This window comes from Spea bombifrons, chromosome 13 (genome assembly GCF_027358695.1).
Source record: "Spea bombifrons isolate aSpeBom1 chromosome 13, aSpeBom1.2.pri, whole genome shotgun sequence".
In the NCBI taxonomy this organism is placed as follows: domain Eukaryota; kingdom Metazoa; phylum Chordata; class Amphibia; order Anura; family Pelobatidae; genus Spea; species Spea bombifrons.
This window is the reverse complement of record NC_071099.1, coordinates 26,094,495-26,115,415: the sequence shown is the minus strand read 5'-3', so window position 1 is coordinate 26,115,415 and position 20,921 is coordinate 26,094,495. Positions and strand designations below refer to the sequence as shown.

Here is a 20,921-nt window from a genome sequence, read left to right as displayed (position 1 = left end):
TGAAAACAATAGTATGTTTGCCTGTCAAAGAGGATACTACCTGGGAACTCTGCAAGTTTGACCCAGAGTCTCTAATTGAGGCACAGTTTCTCTGGCTTTGTCCAGGAAGTGCATTTGGCCACACCCATTCCCTGCCCACTTCTCCTCCTACTTATTGCCCACCTAATGCTGTCTGAGGCTAGCCTCGCCCCATGTAATGCTAGCACCTCCCCCTAACAAAGCCATTCCTTCAGAAGAGGGAGAGTTCCAGGAAGTCTACCCTGGGAAGGTCGGCAGGTATGCCAATCTTATTGGATGCAAGATACAAAATACAATATACACTGTTGTACAACTATCAGATAAAGCTGATTAGTTTAGACTTCTAGATAGGTTAGTCAATAAAACACAAGTTACTACTGACTGGCTTTAATCCATTTGCTTGTTGCTGAATAAATTATGTGATATCTGTCATTATCAGGGCTGTGGCAATCTATACATATAGATGATCTAAGGAAGTCAAAAGATATGGTGTCAGACATAACGGACTTACAACATTTCACCATAAGCCAACTGTTCCAAGACAACGGTAAGACATCGCTTGCCTCTGATGTGAACTTAGTAATAAGTTACTTTAATTGTTATTTATTCTTTTAGAATACAATAGATTGTAAGCTCGCATGGGCAGGGCCCTCTTCTTTCTGCACTTTTTTACATATGTTAATGTTATTGTTATTTTAAATTCTCTTTGTTAAATATTTCCTGTTGTAACAGAGCTATGGAATATGGTGGTGCTATGTAAATAAATTCAGTATAAATATTAGTAATCATATAATTTGTTTACAACATAATATTTAAATGGGAATTCTTTTTTATTTTTGTATTTTTTTACTCATAGGAACCAAGAGTATGCATGAGAATGGGAAAGCAGTTGAGAGTGATCGAGAAGAGTACAGAATACAAAATCCAGAGGCAGATGTTCAAATGGCTGATGAGAGCAGTGAGCGGATGGACTGTGAGCCAACTCAAGAGCCAGAAATGGAAGATGAAGAAATGGATACAGATATCACCAATGAAACTCACACTCCCAAAGTGACTCCTGGCTGGGAGACTGCACACAAACCTGAAGATGTAGGGGTTGCTTTTTGTTTTTATTTCAGTCACATTGTAAAAGCAACCACATGCACTGTAAACATTAAATTCAAGGTTGCCTCTTTGATTTTCTTGCTCTCGTGTTTCATGTACCCAGTGGGAAGTTGTTGGTGTACCCCAATGCACAGGAGGCAGCCATGTCTTCCGTTGTGCAGCATACTTCACCTAGCTGGTGGCAGGGGAGAATCTGTGATCATTCGTTAAAGGCTGATTTTGTTTCTCTCTCCTCAAATTAGAGGACCACTTCAGCCATATATTGGTGAAATAAATGGATATTGGAGTCCACTAACTGGAAAATGACTCCTTCTAACTTAGGGGCCCCTTTGTAGTGAACAGAACCTTATAATAGAAATATCCAGAAAATTCTCAAGCCTTCATAGAAGAAATTGTGTGGGATAAAAATGGATTTCATCTTTTCCTTTTGCAGTTAATAGACACTACCATTCTCATCCGGAGTTGTGTACAAAATGCTATAGGAATGCTGAGGGATGAGGAGAGAATTTCAAGTCGCAACACTAGGAGGGTGGACATACTGATAGACCTGCTGAGTTCAGAGGACCAGATAAAAGGTATGACACGTATTATTTACATTACGCGGCATTCATAAAGTGGGTTTTCAGGGATGAGCAGCCACGCACGCAAGTATAGGATCACCATTTGTAATGGCAACCATCGACTTACTGTAGCTCTATATAGCGTGCTAGGATTGAACCCTGTAGCACTAGGAAAGCATGATAAATCATGCTTTACTGCCTGGCAGTCCAACATCGGACTCTTAAAGGCAGAAGTATGGGAATGCACTTTCCTGTTTCAGCATGGCATTGTACCTTTCCACAAATGGGGGTCTTATATAAAAATACTTTGTTAGTCAAGCCTAATTATCAAGCACTAGTGCCTAACCTCGACAGCACTTTTGTGCCTGAATGAGAGGTAATCCTTGTAAGTTCTGTTGCTACCACATGTGTATATATATACTTGAAATGTATATATGATAACTATTCTCTGATTCTTTTGGCTCCACAGCCTCCTTCTTAAAAATGCTAAAACGTCGCCTTCACCTTATACTTAAAGACCAGGAAGAAAATGCTTATTCAGCAAAAGAGTGGGTCATACGAGAGGCCGCTAATCCTAAAGCTTTACAGGAAGCTGGTACTTTCAGGTAAAGCATGTTGTGTGCAAAATCAGGTTACAATATATACCCCTAGGTTGGATTTTCATAAGGTCAACAATGCATAAGAAAGGTCAAATACGGTACTTGTTAATTCTAAATTCCCATGCATGTCTCTAAATTCTCATCAACTCTCCTTTTTGCTTTGTAGTTTGGTATAAATAATGTTGCCCAGGAATATATATTTCATATTGGCTGACTACAGAATAATTACTTTTAGATGATTTTTGTAGTACCTTGTTAGATTACTTAAGAAAATCCTTTTTTTTTTTCTATATATGCAGGCAAACCTTGTGGAAACGTATTCAGACGTCTGTAACTCCCATCTTGGCACACCTTCTGTCCATACTGGACTCTGATGCCAACCTGGATATTTTGGTGAACCCCGATGTGCCCGACTTCCTGAAAGTTCTGTGGATGTTTATTTTCAGTAATGAACATTTTCTAAATATTTCCTATTATAGAAGTGAACAAAGGTACATGTAATTCCTTTACTATTCCAACATTCTGCATATGGAGGGTTTAGGCCTCACTTATCCTTCCTCAATGTACATGATGAGACAGTTCGTGGAAATTAGGAAAAGCAGTTTATCCCCAAGTCTGTTTTTGTTTTCAGCTCTCAAGCCAACACAATAAGAGTGAAAAACAACATGAACCTCATGCGTTGGAAAACAAATTGCATACCCTTCAGCTGGAGGATAAAAGACTATTTGGAGGGAATATGGGCACACGCTCAGTACATTGAATCCTCGCATGGTATGGGTCAGTGATAACTCTCGCATATTCTGAAGCAAAAGAAACAAAGGGCTGATTTTGTTTCCTTTCTAATATTCCCATTCTTTCCTTAGGTTGTGTAGAGAAATTCTTACACATCTTCTCAAAGGCCCCACTGGGAAAGCACCTTTCCTTACTGAGCAAGGATGACCAAGACACGGTCTTCTTGTTCTATAAGAGAGACTTCATCATCCTAACCATGAATGTTTCATGTGATATAGAGTTAATGGTAGGCTTGATTTCTTTTTAAGTTCTCAGTTTTAATAATTACTTATTTTTCCATGGGACTTTTAGGTACAGTGCTTGTGATGTCCTCATGAATAATGTGTTTGGTTAATAAATCCCAATATATATTTTTTTAAGATTATCTTAATCTTACTCCCTTACATTGTGTTGCAGCTTATGGAACTTGCTTTTTCGATGTGTATCGAGGAGTTAACACAATCAACAGAAGATACTGAGTTGACTCTTCCGTGGGTGCATCTGGCCTATCATACATTCAAGCACAGGCTGCAAACTCTATCTAGGATTACTGCCCTAATGCCATCAGTCCTAAAAGACCTTGAGCAAAAAGCAAAAGAGATGAGCAATGAACAGATGGTAAGACTCTACTTAGGAAGTGGGGTAAAGATGATATTAAAGGAAGCCTTACGAGTATATTGTAAATATAAATATCTTTATACGGTCAAATATCCTGGCTATACAACATCTGCATGTACGAGTACTAAATCCTGTATCATGTGCCCCGTTAGCAGGTTAAAAAGGCACAACAGACAGTGTTAACAGGATCTAATAATTTACATCAGATATTAAGATTACAGTCAGATGATATATTTTGGTCTTGGTAAACAATTAAAATACCGGAATAAAGAATGATGTCTGCAATTTACTGAATAAAAGGATTTTAGTTTTTGTAAAATGCCTATCGTTCACAATTTATTAAAGAACACTGGGAAATGTTCATTAGACAATTGGATACGTGAATTGTATGATTTATCCCCCAGGTTATTGATATTTATGCTGCCATCGCTTGCTTAGAAAGGTTGAAAGAGTCTTTACTGACATCGGACCCAAATACTTGTCTTCGTCAAGTAAAAAATATACAAATGACCATGGAACTTATCTGTTCAGAAAACTACTTGCAGGACCAGAGTCCTGTGTGCATACCAGGGATCAACCACATCAGGTGCATATGTAGGCTGGTTTCGACATGTTCTGTACATTAATCTTTTGGGTACCAGAAGGGTGAATGAATAGATGCTCTCTAATCCTAAAATATTTGCCTATAGGTTTTATTCCTCCCTTAACAGAAAGCAGGACATTCCTTTGTAAATTCTACTGCCCGCCCCTGATCAGAATAATCAATTATTTTATTTATATATATATATATATATTTCTACTAGATGGGACAATTACGGGATGGCAATATGTTTGGGGCAGCTCCTGTCAGACCATTCCTAGGCTTGAACCTGATATGGTTAGTGATTAATAAATAGTGCTACCATAAGGAATCTTTATTCATTATATTTGTTTTTCACTGTATCCAATTTTTACATTCAGTAGTCTCACTGTATCTTTCATTTTTATAGGTGCATGTGGAACAGCCTGTATTCCATGGCTTTATTTGTAGAACATGTACTATTACAAAGCAATGAACAGACTTTGGAGGTAGAAGAACTGTTACAGACAAGAACAATTCAGCTTGGCGCGGTAAAAAACACAACAAAAACATTAATATGTAATCAGGATATGAAGGGGAAAGAGAAGGCAACCGCTTGGAGTTTGCCCAAAAGAGCAATGTTGCTGAAGGGGCATTTCAGGTGGTAGGAAAGCAAATAGCTGCGATAGTGAAATTATGAATCCCAAAGGGAGAAGTGTTTGTTAATGTGCGTGTGTATGTGTACATGTGTATGTTTATACACCCACACACACACACACACTCACACTTACTGGCCACTTTATTAGGTGCATCTGTTCAATTGCTTGTCAATTGCTTGTCAAAGAACCACTCATTACAACCAAGGTATGCAGAATACCATCTCTGAACGCACAACACATCGAACCTTGAAGCAGATGGGCTACAGTAGCAGAAAACCGCACCGGGTGCCACTCTTGGACAATGGAAGAGTGGAAGAACATTGCCGGGTCTGATGAGTCTCGATTCCAGCTGTGACATTCAGATGGCGTGGTCAGACTTTGGCGTAAACATGAAAGCATGGATCCATTCAGGCTGGTGGTGGTGTAATGGTGTGGGGGGGCATTTCCAATTGAGCATCGCTTAAACATGACAGCCTACCTGAGTATTGTTGCTCACCATGTCCATCCCTTTATGACCACAGTGTACCCATCTTCTGATGGCTACTTCCAGCAGTATAATGCACCATGTCACAAAGTTCACATCATCTCAAACTAGTTTCTCGAACGTGACAATGAGTTCACTGAACTCCAATGGCCTCCACTGTCACCAGATCTAAATCCAATAGAGCACCTTTGGGATTTGTTGGTACAGCAGATTTGCATCATGGATGTGCAGCCGACAAACCTGCAACAACTGCATGATGCCATCATGTCCAAATGGACCAAAATCTCTGAGCAATGTTTCCACCACCTTATAGAAAGTATGTCACAAAGAATGAAGGCAGTTCTGAAGGCAAAGAAGGAACCAATCCGGTACAGCAAGGTGTAACTAATAAAGTGGCCAGTCAGTGAAAATCATAAGAACTTTACATGCCCCCTCAAACTTACTTACTTAGAGCCTATTAGATTAGACTTTTGCTTGATGCTTCTAATCTTCTATGCTATTTTTCTAGATTTGATCAATTATTTAGTTTGGATGTTTAATCTATTATTGTTGCTGTAACTGATTTATTTCTTCAATAGATCTTAGAGAACTGTATCGATATAAAATCTGAAAAACCCTTCCTGGATGTTGTTGGTTTTCTTCATGACTGCAGAGAGGAAGTCGGTAAATCTACATCAAGGTAAAACAATAGATTGTTAAATGATGGAAGAACTTTATATCGAGGCAACTGATTCACAGGGATGCAGATGCAGGAAGACTTAAAATGTGATTTAGTTCTCCACATAGCTTCTGGTGTCAATTGTTTCGGTCTTATGAAAGCTTAGAGAACAGCCATCTTTCTCATTCAACATTCCATCTATGGTGACTGTTTTTATTATCTTACCTGCAAAATGATCAAATATAAACTAGGACATGGTCCTAGCATTAAGCAACATTGGTTTAGAACCTGAGCAAATATAATCTAATATCTTAGATCAATTATATTGTTATGTCTATAAACAGGTGATCTCCAGTTTTAAACCTTCCTTTATAAGCAATGGAATTTATTAACAAAGAAATGTAATATTTCTCCCTTAAGGTTTGGCATGCCAGTGTGTTCAGTCTGCCAAGAAGACCCCAATGAGCCAGTCTGCCTGACTTGTGATCATATATTCTGTCGACGTTGTATAACACGTTGGTTGGAGTCTGGAAGAAACAGCTGCCCTCTATGTAAAGCCATATTACCCGAGGATGTACCCATTGTTGTGTCAGAGAACGTCAGGTACTTTTTTACCATGCGAATTAGGAAGGCACACATCACAATTCCATGGGAGGCCCGGCGTCATTCAATTTGGGGCAAATTCAGCTTCGTAAAAGTGCACATCAAAACTAATTTGGCAGACAGCAGTCTTTGTGGCATGTTACCCAGTCCCTGGGTCTGGGGTGTCAATGATTACTTAAGCCAGGCTCAAACAGTGCCGGACTCTGCCCTGGGTAGTGAATATAGAAGGAATACAAGCCAGACGTGAGCTGGCTACAATCCCTCCTCTCAGTGAGGAATATGATTCTTGCAAGTGTCTGCAGTGATCTCCTCCGGGTGCACAACCTTAAAAAGTTTTGAACTACACCTGAATTTAACCACCTCATCCAGAGTCTACAAAACAATGTGTAAGCTGTCATCTTCTCTTGACACAATATCGTTCTGATGTCTCTTTGACAGGGACGCCATCCAGAGAAGTGTTCAGTTCAGACAACGGTGCAATGGATTCTTCATTGACATTGTATGCACCATGTGCTTTAAAGATAACACGCCTCCCGACACCGAAGTGATACTTCATCTTCTTGACTTGCTTTTCACCACCAAAGATGACCAAAATGGTAAGTGTTTCTTTTCTTTTTTTTCCAGGTGGATGTTGCTCTCTCGTAAATGGGCTGACGTTTTTTCCTTTTTCTTTAAAGGTTCAAGGAATTATACAAAGGCTCTTTCCCCATTTGATGACGCTGTTGACAAAACTCCAGTGATCCGCTCTGTAATATTGAAGTTGCTTCTTAAGTACAGGTAAATTAAAGCAAATAGAACTCTGTGATATATGTTATGCACAGATAAAATAAATTATAATAGGTTTAAATGGGAAGTCCTATCTACTAATAACTCAGTTTCAGGGAGAAATTGGTCTGTAATGGGAAAATCCCTTTGGGCTAAAATTGCAAACTTTCTTCGCCTTGAGCTATCGCTATGGGACGTTTACTGTGTATTTTATGTGTGTCTCTCTCAACTGTTCAACGGAGAGAAAGAGAGAGATAGATCAGTATGCTTACAGTCAGCAGCCAGCCTTTAATGAAAATATTCCAAATGGTGGTTTCAAGTTGCAACTTTAAAGTCATCATAATCCACTATAATCCATAAAGCAGGTGGAACCCAGGCAATGCAAACTTTTACTAAGGACCCTTTGATATTTAAGCACATTATAGAGGTACCGGAGTTAAGGAAGTCAATATTGCCTTACTGCTTGCAGGCTCTCATGTTTTGGGCAATGAAAACAGAGCTTCTGCAATATCTTGTATGTTTTAATATGTAGCAAGGAGATTGCAGTCTTAATTTTTCTCATACATGAAGTATACATTTTACTGATATATTGTTTTTGGACAAAAGTGTATTATTTTTTCCTGTGTTCATTTTTCCCCTAGCTTTAATGAAATAATAAATTATGCCGAAGAGTACTTAAAAAGAGTACAAACTAATCATATTCTTACTAAAGAGGATACCACGGAAGTATATATGCTGTTTCTTAACTGCCTGGAGGTAAGAACTATTGTTCGGGGATGTTCAAATTCAGTTGAATTTTTTTTATGTATGTTTACATAAAGTATAAAATGTATTGCTGTAGGAAGCTGATCATTGGACAAAAATAAGTGCAGTTTTGTAATATCAATGATTCTTATTCCACACCAACAGTTGCCTTTGTAAGCTTCCAATATAGCCATCCAGAAAAAGTCAGTGGAGAAGAATTCTGCTGTTTCTTGTGGAACACAGTAGAGCTACAATTAACATGCTTAATTCTGTATATAAGCCAAAATATGTGATTTGGTCTTACAGGGGCTGATCTCAAGAATGAGATTATTGCTAAAGTATATATAAAATATTGTTCTGTTTTATTTCCTTACTAATAGGATGCTCTGTATGAAAGGAGACAAGGTATCAACAAAGATGCGCATCTTAAAGAGGATGGGGAGTTCCTGCAGCATTACCTACAAAACAGTCAACGCAGACAAAAAGAGTCAGTACTATGGAAACTTCAGGACATTGCCAGGATTAGGTTGGCGCTGGACCTGGCAGCTGAAGTGCTCTTTGAAGAAACTGTCCGTAAGTATAAGACTGTGGGAGACACGGACAAGCCTCGTAGCAGATACAGAGGTTCAGTTGTTCATTTTCTGTTGAACATTTCTTATAACCTTGAAACACACAGACACTGACCTTTGTATATTTAGAGTGATGGTTTACTATCCTATTGAGCCTCACCAATGAAGAATGCATATTAAATTACTGTGTACATAGTTGTACATAATATGCATTATTCATCCGTAAGTCGAAAATAAGTAAAAGTCGTTTACTTTGAGAGAAGAACAAAAGGAGCGGGACCTCCTTCTTGTTTGATGTTCACACAACTTTTGGATACTTATAGCACTAGTAGGAAAACCCTCCTACTGAAATCAAGAGGAGCACGTTCTTTACGTGCCAGTGGTGGTCCTGGCTGGTGGAGACTATAGCATGTTTGTGCAATGTCAAGCAGAAGGGCACATCAACAGCAAGCTGAGGGAACTGGGAAAAAGTGGGGGGTGCATATGGGTCTGCTAAATCGCTCTATGCAAGGGGACAAAATAATAAGAAAGAAAAAAAGGGGACACTCAGCCATCAAATGAATTAAAATGCATACGCTGGCTTGTGTCCCTTTGGGTTTGAAATATGTGTTAGCTGTCTGCACTATCTTACTACAATAGGAAATCCTGTACTTTTGTATTGTTTCCTTAAGAAAAAATTTTAAAATGTATTTTAGGAGGAAGCGATACGTTTTTGCAGAATGTGGTTCGGTTTTGCACATATTCTGGCAACGACTGGCACAGGGTTTATTTAATCCGTAAATTGGCGAACCTCCATGGAATTGATGCAGTCCAAAGACATTTCAAGGACCACAAAACCCGATGGATGTTTCCTCCACAAATATTTCAAACACAGGTACAAAACATTTATTTTCCCTTTTCTCATTTTCATCAATTAATTCAGATTTAATTGTGACATACAGAATGGCTAAACAGCAGGTTACTTTACTCGTTTTGTTGTATTTGACACAGGGATAAAATGCTTTACTATGTACGGTTAATAATGAAGTGTATGTTATTTCAGGAGCAAACCAACCAAATTGACCTGTTCTTGGTGCATGGTGAACCCTACAGATATTTGAGAAATGGTCTTGGAAAAGCATTGCTTGAATGTAAAGAAGAAAGCATAAGAAAAGCAGTAGAGGTACAGTGTCTGGTGTTGTATGAATGAATTGTGCAGATAAATAAAATTATTTAATCAAAATGATTTTAACAGTGCACAGTAGAGCTGTTTACCAAAGGATTTGCATTCTGTTTCAATTCATCTTGCAAGGGCAGGGACCTTTCCAACTCTTGTACCAGTGTGCCTTATATTTGAGCAATTTTTAGTTTTGTATATTGTTAATCTAAATATTAAATTTGTAATTTTATTGCAGAATACTGCTGATGTTGTTTAAATAAATAACTAATATATATAATGAAGTCACAAAAGTAGCATTATGTTATGTAATATTCTTTTCTACATTTTATTTGCATGAGGGGAGTAATCATCCAAATCCGGTGAGCAGGAAGATGATATATTCTGTTTGCAGACACTCATAGCAATGCGCAGAGCACAGCGTCACTTGCACTAAGCATACTCAAAAGTGATGAAATTTGGCCGTTCATTTTTAATTCCAAACCATTTTCTTCTTTCATTCCTTTCTAAAATCCAGATATTTATCATTTATGCCACCTCCTTAAACTGAATTAGACTCCCACTTATTCCCTCACTGACATATAAACACAAGACTTGTCCCAATCTGTGCAGTCCGGTTGAAGACAATGTCATAGCCACAATGAATTTAATCTGTCTATACTTGTAGTGGCTTATACTAATCATAGTTGTGGCACAGTTGTAGCTCCCATCAGTATGCTCTCTCCTCATTTATTCAAGATGTATTGCGCACATATATACTGAAATTGCTAAATTAAACCGTGCAAAGTCCTTGACTTAAGAGGTAGTTGATCATGTATCCTAGTATTGTAAAGCCCCTGGCTATCATACTGGTTTCTTGCCACCTCATTTGAAGCCATGTTGGCTGCAAAACTCTGTAGAGATAATAATAATCTTTTGTGTGTTTGTTTTTGGTCCAAGGAATCTAAAGGTCCAGATTGTGAGCTGTCTGTTCATATGCTCCTTGCGATCTTCAGAGAAATAACCATGCAGCATGGATCTCAAAACCAAGACGCTGCAGCAGTAAGTGTTCATCTTACGGAATCCTGCGGATCTGTAGTTTTTCTTGATTACTTGTGCTAACTGGAGTAATACGAATTGCAGAGGACCAAAACAGAATAATCTGTGTCCTTTAGGAAACAGGTCGCTTTAAAGATGACATATTTAGGCACAGAAAACCTGTAAAAATGTTATAATTTACGTTTTTAAAATACGGTATATTGTTACATTAGTATCGAGATTAAACCGTCTATTAAATAATCCATTTCCCCTCTCATGGCAGAGACTTCTCATGGCCCTGCTAATAGATAAGTAAACTCAACAGTTCATCTACTAAAAAAGTTATAACAAGAAGTTAAAAAAATCCATTTTGAGATCCCTCATTTTTGTGCCCCCAACAGGCACCAGATTCTGTGATAACCTACGTCCAGAAAGCCAGATGTCTCCAGGACAGAGAAGTTCAGCAATTTTTACAGTCCCTGCTCAATAACAGCCGGCCCATCCTGAGAGTTTTCCCACAGATGTCCGGCGTGCAAAGTGCTGTTACCGGAATGATCGTACACTTTGCCGCTATTCTCCTGAAAGTGAAAAATAATCTTCTTGCTCCACTTTTTAATTTGGCTTTTGCCCCAAACCGAATGCAGGTAAAACGGATAGTCGTTTTATGAACTTTCAGATGTTTCAAATTCTAAATTCAAAACCCAAGTAACCCCGATCTCTAATGTTTTTATTAGAATTCCTTCCTACCCACAATGCCAGAGGACACGTTTAGTAAGGCTAAAGGTGCCTTACCGGATGTGCAATGGTACCGTAAGTATAATCTGTGTTAATAAAATTCACAGTAGTCGGGGGCATCACACAGAAAAGTGTAAAAGGGTAATATATCGCACACAAAAAATGAATGCAATCATTAATCACTAGTGTTAACTATGGTGGGTGAAGTACTGGAGACAAATACACGTCTTCATAGGATAAATGAAGTAGGTAGGACAGGAAATGTACCTAAAATATTATGCATAACTGTAAAAACAATCACCAAATATTTATTGTTTTAAATCTGCATCAGAACAGAAGATTTGGCCCATTCCTCTTAGAACTCATTTCAATTTGAATCCCTTCTATGTATTATATGTATTTCTAAATTTTAATCACGATCACTTTTGGCCTTTTTATGAAGAAGTATTGTCTTTAATTATTTACATTTCTCCTTTCTAGTTTGCCCAAATGGTCACTATTGCGCAATCGGGGAGGTAAGTTTACTCATTTTGTTTCTATAAATGCATTTTATTTTGATGTTATGAAGTTCTTAAATCGAGCCTGACCTCTGACTAAATTTTGAAAATGAAACTGAAAACATATTTACTGCTATCAAGACACGATCAGTGAATGGGATACTCAGTAGCTCTTAATTAGTGAGTCTGGAGGGAATACAACCGATGAAATATTTTATGTTTCAGAAATTTTAATAACTTCCTTTGAAGAAGCTAAGTTTATTATTTTCAGTAGTACAATTTTGAGAAAATTGTTTTACTGATGAAGTTATTTGCTGCTCCGAAAGCTAGTTATTTTGAAAGACTTCTGATACTTTCAGCGGCGAAACCTATGTAGTTCATGGTTGGAACACCGTTGTTCTGGGATAGATGTTCAGTGACTTGAAATGACCTTCTTGACTCTTCATCCATTTATGTTTAAAGTTTAGTATTTATATTTTTATATATTTTATATGTTTATAGTGTGGTCGACCAATGCAAATCAGCACCTGCGTGGACTGTGGGGCAAAGGTTGGAGGAGTTAACCATACACCGCAACCAGGATTTCAGAGGATGCAGTAGGTTTTCACACCATCGTGGCTTATAAATTGTCATACAGTAAATATAATTATATATATAAATATGTATATGTTGATCTTGATAAAAGTACTTGATTATTTAGTAATAAATATCCTATTGCTCTTTGTCCCGGAAACTCAGCATATTTCACAATGATTGAGATACATCTGTTAATGATTTTTGTGATAGTTCTGTTTCAAGTTAAAGCCCAGCATAGACTCAATGCAATTTGAGCTTTCATTTGTTCTTCTTGCTACCTGGCCAATAGCTTCATGATTTATTTCATTCATAATATCTGAGTAACTATTTATTTAAATAGACATGAGACTGACCAAACGAAGCATGGTCACGTTCTGGGAGATCCAAAACGATTGGAGGATGCTGTGGCTCCAGACAGAGAAATACCTGCTCCTGCCTTTATTGTCTTGAGGCTTCTGACACACCTGGCAATGCTCCTCGGAGCAGAAGAAGACACACAGGTATTTAGGTTACCATTGTCACACTTCAAAAGCTTAGAGAGTAATTAAGTCATTGAGAATCTGCTTCTTCTTTAGAAAATCCTTATGGTAAATAAGATAAATTGTGATTATCAGTTGGTGAAATTGTTCCCTCGTAGATTACCATCTTCTCTTTTGCAGAGCATGCAGTTTATTGTGAAACCACTTGTGCCAAACGTTGGAACTTTCCTTTATAACCATATTGAAAAATGCCTCGAGCAGCTTAGGAATTCCCTTGGAAAAAGTGCTGATGAGACCACCACAATCATGCACCTTGTTTTCTGCCACATGCTCAAGAATCCGCACCAGCATTCTGGGCATTGTACGTACTAACAATAATAATAATAATAATAATAATAATGACAAAGAGTGGCAGGAACATCCACCATTCTAAGCCATAGATCTCCAGAGATTGGCCTGGTGAGAACTTTGAAACAGTTTATCCCTCTTCACACAATCGCTTAATTAAATGTAGAAGCTCTGTGATATCAAAATACCATCTCTGGGGTACCAGCTAGATCCAGAAGAGATATCTGTGTCTACAGATCTTAACGAAAAAGTAAAAAAAAAAAAAAAGAAAAAAAGTGCAAATAGATGACTATTTTTATTTTTATGCTTTGTACTTGTAAAATGCAGTCTTCATTGGTGAGGCAGCATTGGGCCCTTAAAGGGAAAGAAGCCTTGATCCTAATGGGTTACACATGTCAGGCGCTTTTGTTATAATGGAATTTTCTGTACCGCGTGAAAAAAACCTATATTAATGCAACGTGTCTTAATTATCAGGGCCTGTTCAATTTGATGAAACCTGGTCAACTAAAGAAGGACGAAACAACTGGGAGAAACATACGAATACAATTTTTGTTGACCCTGTGCTCAAGGTAAGATAACTATGCATCTCTAGATGTCAATGTTGTTGCAATGAAACAAAGTGACAGAAGGGTGCTGGGTTGTACAGCTACAGGTTTTAGTAGTAGAACGAGGGAGGTGGTTCTGTCACTTAATATTTAGGAAAATATTGTTAAACTTCCTGAAAAGACTACTTCTCTTAAGAGCTCTTTATCTTTATCCAGACGCTGAATGCAGATCTTCAGAAAGTAAAGAAAATGATATGCAATGATGAAAGAATAAGTTCCAATCCAATTGTTAAAATTGTGTATGGTGATCCCCTTGTTAATGGGGACCGCTTGGTGTTACCAAAAGACTCCAGTGTGCACTGTTCAAAGGTCTGGAACTGCAGGGAAAGGCTCTCTATTGAATATTTACGTCATGTGGTCCAGCAGAAGAACGGGAAGGAAGAAGTGCCAATATTGTGGAAATTCTTGGAAAAAGTAAGTCTAACAAGCCACACATTCTGGAACAGTTGTTTAGGGGCACATGTATCCTGATACTAACGCAGCTTGTAGCTCATTTTCCTGTAGTCTATGTAGATTGCAGTGTATGTAGTAACCCGAGGCTCATCATTATAGTTGTGCCAGACTGCAGAGTATATGTATGTAGGAAAGCACTAACATATAAATACACACTCCCTACAAAACCCTCATTCATAACTTCCAGTTTAAAGTATTCTGGTACAGGAACCCTGGGTCCGCTATCAGTTTATAGATCTTTCAGATAATCCATTCCCTTTTAAAAATAAAGTGAAGCCAGTTAGGACTGCAGTGATCCCTTTCTTTTCTTTGAATGTTCTTAATAATTTACATAGTCTGTGACCATAATCCAGCAATGTACTAAGACTAACATCCCACTCAGACCCACTTGTATTTCTTTGGAAGGAAAATGAACTGAGGACGGTAAAGTTCCTACCAGAAATCCTGAATCTCCAAAAAGAACTAGTGAAAACGTTCCACAATAGCAGGGACACAAGTCTACAAACAATAGAAACATTCTTAACCACTATCGGATCAGGTAAGTGACGCAAACTATAAATGTTGATTTCAAAAGGCACCATCGTGGCAACAATTGAAAGGTGAGGTCAAAGAGCTTCACAGTATTACAATATAAAAATGTTATGATTAGGATAGCAGGCACCCTTAGGCACAAAAAAACACGAGTAACTGGGGCTTGGGCAGGATTAGCATTTAGCAAAAACAACACGCTTCCATAGTACACATAAAACATAATACTTTAAGCAGAAATATAATCTTACTTATTACCGTATTTGCTCGATTATAGGACGACCCTAATTATAAGAAGACCCCCCAAAATGTGAATATTAATTTAGGAAAAAAAGAAACGTTTAATATAAGACTACCCTATAGGAAAAAAGTTTTACTAGTAAATATTTATTCCATTTAAGCTATTTTTTCATATTTATCAAAAACTATGATTAAGAAAAAGGCATTTCTTGTTTCAACCTGACCCCCAGATATGCCATATACCCCTATATGCCACTCTGCCCCCCTCAGACTTACCAATGCATTCCCAGACTTGCCCCCCGATGTCTAGTGGGGGCAGCCGGCGGACATCTGTGTGATGCACGTTGACAACCTCTGCTGCTGCCCGGCACTTCCGCCAGGGCTTCTATGACGGAGAGCCCTCATAGAAGCCCCAGCAGAAGTGCTGGGCAGCAGCGGAGGTTGTCTGCGCGAGTCGTGCAGAAGTCCGCCGGGTGCCAGAGAGGATGATCCAGATCTTAGTCTCAAAATACGGTAGATATCTGTCCTATAAAGTGCATAACTCTAGAACGTATTTATTTTTCATAGAAGGGGCACGATTTATCCTTAAGAAGCATATTGAAAACTATATATGCACATGGAATCGACTCAAGCAATCGCTATTTACAAACGGTAAGAATACAGATGTACAGACTCTACTTTGTGCTGTCCGGTTTTAGACTGTATATTTAAAAAAAAGATTTGATTCTAAATGCGTAGAACCATCAGAAACACCATGATGTATTGTAGCTTCAACGTAGAGAGTAATGCTGTGATTTTCTGTGAAAGTTAAGATTAGCCTATAATTCCAACAAGTGACAGGCTTTAATATTGAGATTTAAATAATTATTTTGGCTATTTATTTTGTAAGGTTTTTATTTATGAAGAGAAAATGGCTCTTCTACCCGTTTTCTGCCAATTTAAACAATCCTTTTATGTAAAGTATTAATTAGACCATGTTTCTTTGAATGTTTTAGGTGAGATAAAGCTTCCAGATGATATGTGTCAAGATATTAGCCTGCAGAGTGAAATTTCCTTTCTCCTTCCTCGTCGGCAAGGAAAAGGACTTTGCGCAACAGCGCTGATCAGTTATCTTATTACCCTGCACAATGGTTTTGTACGTGCCATGGAAAATTACACCAAAGAGGAGCAGAAGTAAGTTGAATGAAGTCGTTTACCTGATTTGTCACATAGGCTTTCTGTATTTCCGGCAATAAACTTTTTTACCACTAGATCGCATTACTTTGTTCTTCCCTGTCTTTTATCTCCAGGTATTCCATTAGTGCTTCGGAAGTGATGGATGTACATGTCATAAGCTATGAGGTGGAAAAGGATCTGGTTCCTATAATTCTGTCCAACTGTCAGTACAGTGTGCAGAGCGGGCAAGAAACCCTGCAAGAGTTTGACCTTCGCAAGATCCAGCGCCAAATCATTAGCCGCTTTTTGCAAGGCAAACCTTTAATAACTTTGGATGTAAGTAACACATTCTTAGTGCACCAGCGAGTCTTGCTGCTTAAAGCAGCCAATCAGCGGCAGGAAAGCTCTCCCAATGAAATCAATAGGAGAGCCTTCTGGGCACACGCATTGGGGTCGTGACCTCTGTTACCGATTCATCAGAAGCCCCCATGCAACAGAGACAAAATATAACAATAGACAAGGAACACATAAGAACTTTGTCAAGCGGTTTTGCTGTGTTCCTTGCCATGTTGTTACTTATTTAATGTTAAATGTTATGTTAATCTACCAGTGCACCTGTTTTATCAAGTACTTCCCATCTCATCACAGGGATTGCCATCCTTCATTCTTGTCCAAGATCGGAACTATGAGAACATATTCATGGAGGTGAAGAAAAGGCTGCCCCAGGTAACTCATGCTGCAGACTATAGCAATTTGCTGGCATGTTGCAGTCTTCCACAATGAAAATTTGAGCTGAATGGCTTTCTTTCTCAATGGTATCTTAACATATTGTAGCTTTAAAGCAGGGACAAATGTTATCTGAATGAAAGATCTTTTCTCTATAAGTAAACCATAAGCCATAAGAAATGGCAGAACGGATTACAGCGTGTGCCATACCGTCACTAGCACAAGTGGCATCAAAAGTTGACAAATGGTTTTTAATTAGTAACGCAAACATTCCCTGTCTTCATAATTACTAGAAATGTATTATGTTTTTTATTGCTTGGCATTTCAGTATAACCAATCCCCTTTGTCCTGCTCACAGAGAATCATGAACACTTGCTTATTCTTCTTTATGGTTTTCCTTAGGAGACTCTTCCAAATTCAACCATAAATATTATAAGCAAAGATCTGAATGCATACAGCGATGTCTGTGAAGCCCTGCACATTGTTGATGTCACCCTGGGATTTCTTCCAACATCAACTAAAGATCCAGAAAATGTGTTCACTAAATACATAGAGGAAGATCTACATATGGTAGAGGAGACCAATGTCCACATCCTTGAGGTGAGTATTCTCTCAACCAGTATTACAGCTTATATTATGGCATTCATGGAAAAAAACAATGCCGTGCCTCAACGAAGGTAGTACTGTTATGTTTGTATGCTTTAGGTGGATACATTGCTGATACTTTGTTCCTTCCACCTAAACTAAGACACAACTGAACCTTCCATTTCCCTATATCAGAATATCAATGTGACGGTTCCACATGTCAACGTATTACAGACTGGGATGTTATTTCAAGCACATGATTATCGAAGAACTTAGATGTTTTAATATTTCTTCATGACCAGCAGAATGGTTAGGTGTCTCATTGGATCATCCGTCTTATTTACCATGCTTCTCGAAAAGCAATGGTCCTCAAAGCAGAGGGATTACTAAAAAGTATTCCAATAGATCGGTACCTAAACCCAAACCATTGGAGGTTGCGTTTTCTTGCAAATAACTCTTTTTTTTAAATTCCTATAGCGTCAATTTCCCATTATCATCATCTCGTCTTGTTTCTCTACCGCTTTGAGTTGCTGTGTATATAATTAGTCGACACAAGACGGTCAACTGAGCCTGGCTTCTACGTATACCGCCATACTACATGTATAGAATTTACATGTATTGAAAATATGAAATCACAAAGTTATTACTTATTTTGTTTATTTTTAGGCCTTGGAACGCTGTCGCTTGAAACATGTCATAGCTCTCTGGCAGCTGCTTACAGCCCTAAAGTCTGAGCATCTCCTGAGACTTAAAATGGTAAGGCCTAGGAAAATTCTAAAATAACCCATAAATCTGTATCAAATAAAAACATTGGTATAAACTGTACTTAAACCCTGCCACTAGCAACGCAAGGTGTCAGTGACCACCACACATCTAAGGAAAGCTGGGCCCACCTACTGGCTCAGTGTGGTTCATCACAAGTAGAGAATGATGAGTCGGCGCCAAACCGAAATTAGAGGTTGTAAACCTCAAGCAGCAGATATCATAAAGTAGTAATAGCATTGGACGGTTACCAGAAGCAAGATGCAGAGTAAGAGTCATCAACGTCATACTTAAAAGTTTGTTTCCAAAGTGGAACGCATGATATACAATAACCTAGAAACCATAAGATGAAGTACGAGGTTAGGGAATCACAAACCCATGGAGCAGTTACAGGATTTCTTAGTACAGGTTTAAATAGCCAGCCCGTAAGGGGGGACATAGTCTGCAATTAAGTGCAGAATATGTGCTCCACAACAAGGTAGTAACAGCCTGCAAAAAGGCTATGTGCCTGTACTGACACAAAAATCCTTTATTTCTGAAATGTCAACACAAGCTGGAAGAAACTGGATATGTACAGTTTTTACTGTCAGAACTAATTATGGATCAACAGTAGCTAAAATAATCTCTCCAACATAAACTGGTATTGTCAAAGGTGCCTGATGACGCAGTAAAGTTAAAACGTTATCTCTGATTGCTGTTTCTCCGTGATCTTTTGAAAATTTTCAGGACCCATTTGCTGACGTGGACAAAGCGTATAAGCAGCCGCTGAACCAAGATAGTCAGCAAAAACTGAACATGTTCTTAGAACAACATGGACCGAACCTCCTCCTCCTTGAGCTCCACGAGATGATTCTCCTGAAACTGAAAAAGCCACGGAGTCCTGACGAATTTAAACCTGCGTGGACGTAAGTTGGAAAAACACGCACAACCTTTTAGGTCTTGGGTATTTTTTTTTGAAAGATAGGGAAATTTCAGCGTTCAAAACTGACTCATATTTAGAACAAAAAGATTCCAGAGAAGTGCTTTAATTTAAATATTTGATTTTTGTATCATTGCACTGTGTGTTCATTTAACTAATGAGATCTTTTGCCAAGCTCAGTAGTATTTACTTACCTCATTCTTGGACAACCAACATTAGAACGTAGCTGCCTCTCTTTCGTAGTCATTACACCTGATAAATGTAAAATGTTTACCTTTGCATTCCAAATTCTATCCTTTTTAACTATTACGTTTGTTTATATATTATTTTGACAGATTAAGGGAGACGTTGGGGCCGTTACTTGATGCAAAGGATGTATCTTTTCCTGAATTAGAAGCTTATTTCCCTGAGCAGATTGCTTTAGCTCATTGTATAGAGGCGTGGAAGATCACAGCTGCCAAGAAGTGGAAGCGTCTTCAAAAATAAAGAATAAGAAAACCTCCAAAATGTCCCCACACTCCATCGATCATGTTGGTTTCCAACATCCGACACATTTACTAATGCTGCTAACAAGTGCTGCCTTTAAGTATCATTAACGGCTTTATGGCCTCACTGATTCAGAATTGATCAGAATGACTTGCATTTCAATGTAATTATTTTAGGAGACATATTTGAACTTCACATAAGCAATATTTGTAGTTCTAGTACACATTTATGCATTACTAGTACATAGCGGGTTGTCAATTTCCTTAGCAATTTTTAGAAAAATAGTCTTAAAATATATATTCTAGGTTATTCCAGACTGATTTAGAAATGAAGATTATTTTCCTTTTTTTTTTGCTACGTGCTATAATGAAGTCAAGGTTTACATATATATCACTGTCTCCAGTCAAAACCCAGGTTACAGCTGATATGTTCATATCCTAGTAACCACTAAGTAATACAGCTCTTGTTAATATATAAGATATTGTGTTACATTTCCTGTACAGTTAGAGAATAATTGCCTTGAATTATGTTTTTTTGGACCAAAGAATATGCACTTACCAGTTCTAGTTTTAATTCAAGCACACACATTGTTTTGTTTACAATAACCAAGAAGTGAACTGTTTTGTGAAGCCATAGTACAAAAGATATTGGAGTATTTAAAATCCAGATATTTCCAGCATGAGGGGGAAACAGGTTGTACGTATATATAGTATTTTTGAAAGAAAGACTTATAAGGGAAAGCCAAGTTTTGTTATGGCTACTGGGGACATTTTTCTAAATATTAGACAAATACTAGAAAGGTCGTGGAGCTTGGACTACAAATGATAGGATCACCAGAACATAAAAAATAGCTTGACAATCATCAACCCATTAAAATAGATGTAATCTATATATATGGGGACAAGGCTGCTACCACTGATTTTAGATCAGTCATCACCTGGCA

At 38.0% G+C, this 20,921-nt stretch overlaps 1 protein-coding gene across 1 annotated transcript in view; it reads left to right on the top strand.

The window, feature by feature from the left end:
* RNF213 (ring finger protein 213) overlaps positions 1 to 20,408 on the top strand; it is a 49,646-nt gene extending 29,238 nt beyond the window's left edge. The window contains exons 36-71 of the mRNA XM_053452844.1: positions 458 to 565; positions 875 to 1,107; positions 1,556 to 1,697; positions 2,152 to 2,287; positions 2,581 to 2,772; positions 2,913 to 3,052; positions 3,145 to 3,299; positions 3,470 to 3,670; positions 4,075 to 4,256; positions 4,660 to 4,780; positions 5,951 to 6,051; positions 6,451 to 6,633; positions 7,072 to 7,229; positions 7,311 to 7,410; positions 8,040 to 8,154; positions 8,523 to 8,715; positions 9,407 to 9,585; positions 9,754 to 9,873; positions 10,807 to 10,908; positions 11,286 to 11,528; positions 11,619 to 11,694; positions 12,100 to 12,134; positions 12,618 to 12,712; positions 13,033 to 13,192; positions 13,352 to 13,532; positions 13,994 to 14,088; positions 14,281 to 14,538; positions 14,983 to 15,115; positions 15,913 to 15,996; positions 16,341 to 16,518; positions 16,635 to 16,836; positions 17,149 to 17,226; positions 17,629 to 17,826; positions 18,478 to 18,567; positions 19,300 to 19,478; positions 19,828 to 20,408. Coding sequence (XP_053308819.1) covers positions 458 to 565; positions 875 to 1,107; positions 1,556 to 1,697; positions 2,152 to 2,287; positions 2,581 to 2,772; positions 2,913 to 3,052; positions 3,145 to 3,299; positions 3,470 to 3,670; positions 4,075 to 4,256; positions 4,660 to 4,780; positions 5,951 to 6,051; positions 6,451 to 6,633; positions 7,072 to 7,229; positions 7,311 to 7,410; positions 8,040 to 8,154; positions 8,523 to 8,715; positions 9,407 to 9,585; positions 9,754 to 9,873; positions 10,807 to 10,908; positions 11,286 to 11,528; positions 11,619 to 11,694; positions 12,100 to 12,134; positions 12,618 to 12,712; positions 13,033 to 13,192; positions 13,352 to 13,532; positions 13,994 to 14,088; positions 14,281 to 14,538; positions 14,983 to 15,115; positions 15,913 to 15,996; positions 16,341 to 16,518; positions 16,635 to 16,836; positions 17,149 to 17,226; positions 17,629 to 17,826; positions 18,478 to 18,567; positions 19,300 to 19,478; positions 19,828 to 19,978 — 5,297 coding nt within the window. The 3' untranslated portion in view covers positions 19,979 to 20,408. The remainder of the gene's footprint in view (positions 1 to 457; positions 566 to 874; positions 1,108 to 1,555; positions 1,698 to 2,151; positions 2,288 to 2,580; positions 2,773 to 2,912; positions 3,053 to 3,144; positions 3,300 to 3,469; positions 3,671 to 4,074; positions 4,257 to 4,659; positions 4,781 to 5,950; positions 6,052 to 6,450; positions 6,634 to 7,071; positions 7,230 to 7,310; positions 7,411 to 8,039; positions 8,155 to 8,522; positions 8,716 to 9,406; positions 9,586 to 9,753; positions 9,874 to 10,806; positions 10,909 to 11,285; positions 11,529 to 11,618; positions 11,695 to 12,099; positions 12,135 to 12,617; positions 12,713 to 13,032; positions 13,193 to 13,351; positions 13,533 to 13,993; positions 14,089 to 14,280; positions 14,539 to 14,982; positions 15,116 to 15,912; positions 15,997 to 16,340; positions 16,519 to 16,634; positions 16,837 to 17,148; positions 17,227 to 17,628; positions 17,827 to 18,477; positions 18,568 to 19,299; positions 19,479 to 19,827) is intronic.
* The last annotated feature ends 513 nt before the right edge of the window (positions 20,409 to 20,921 follow it).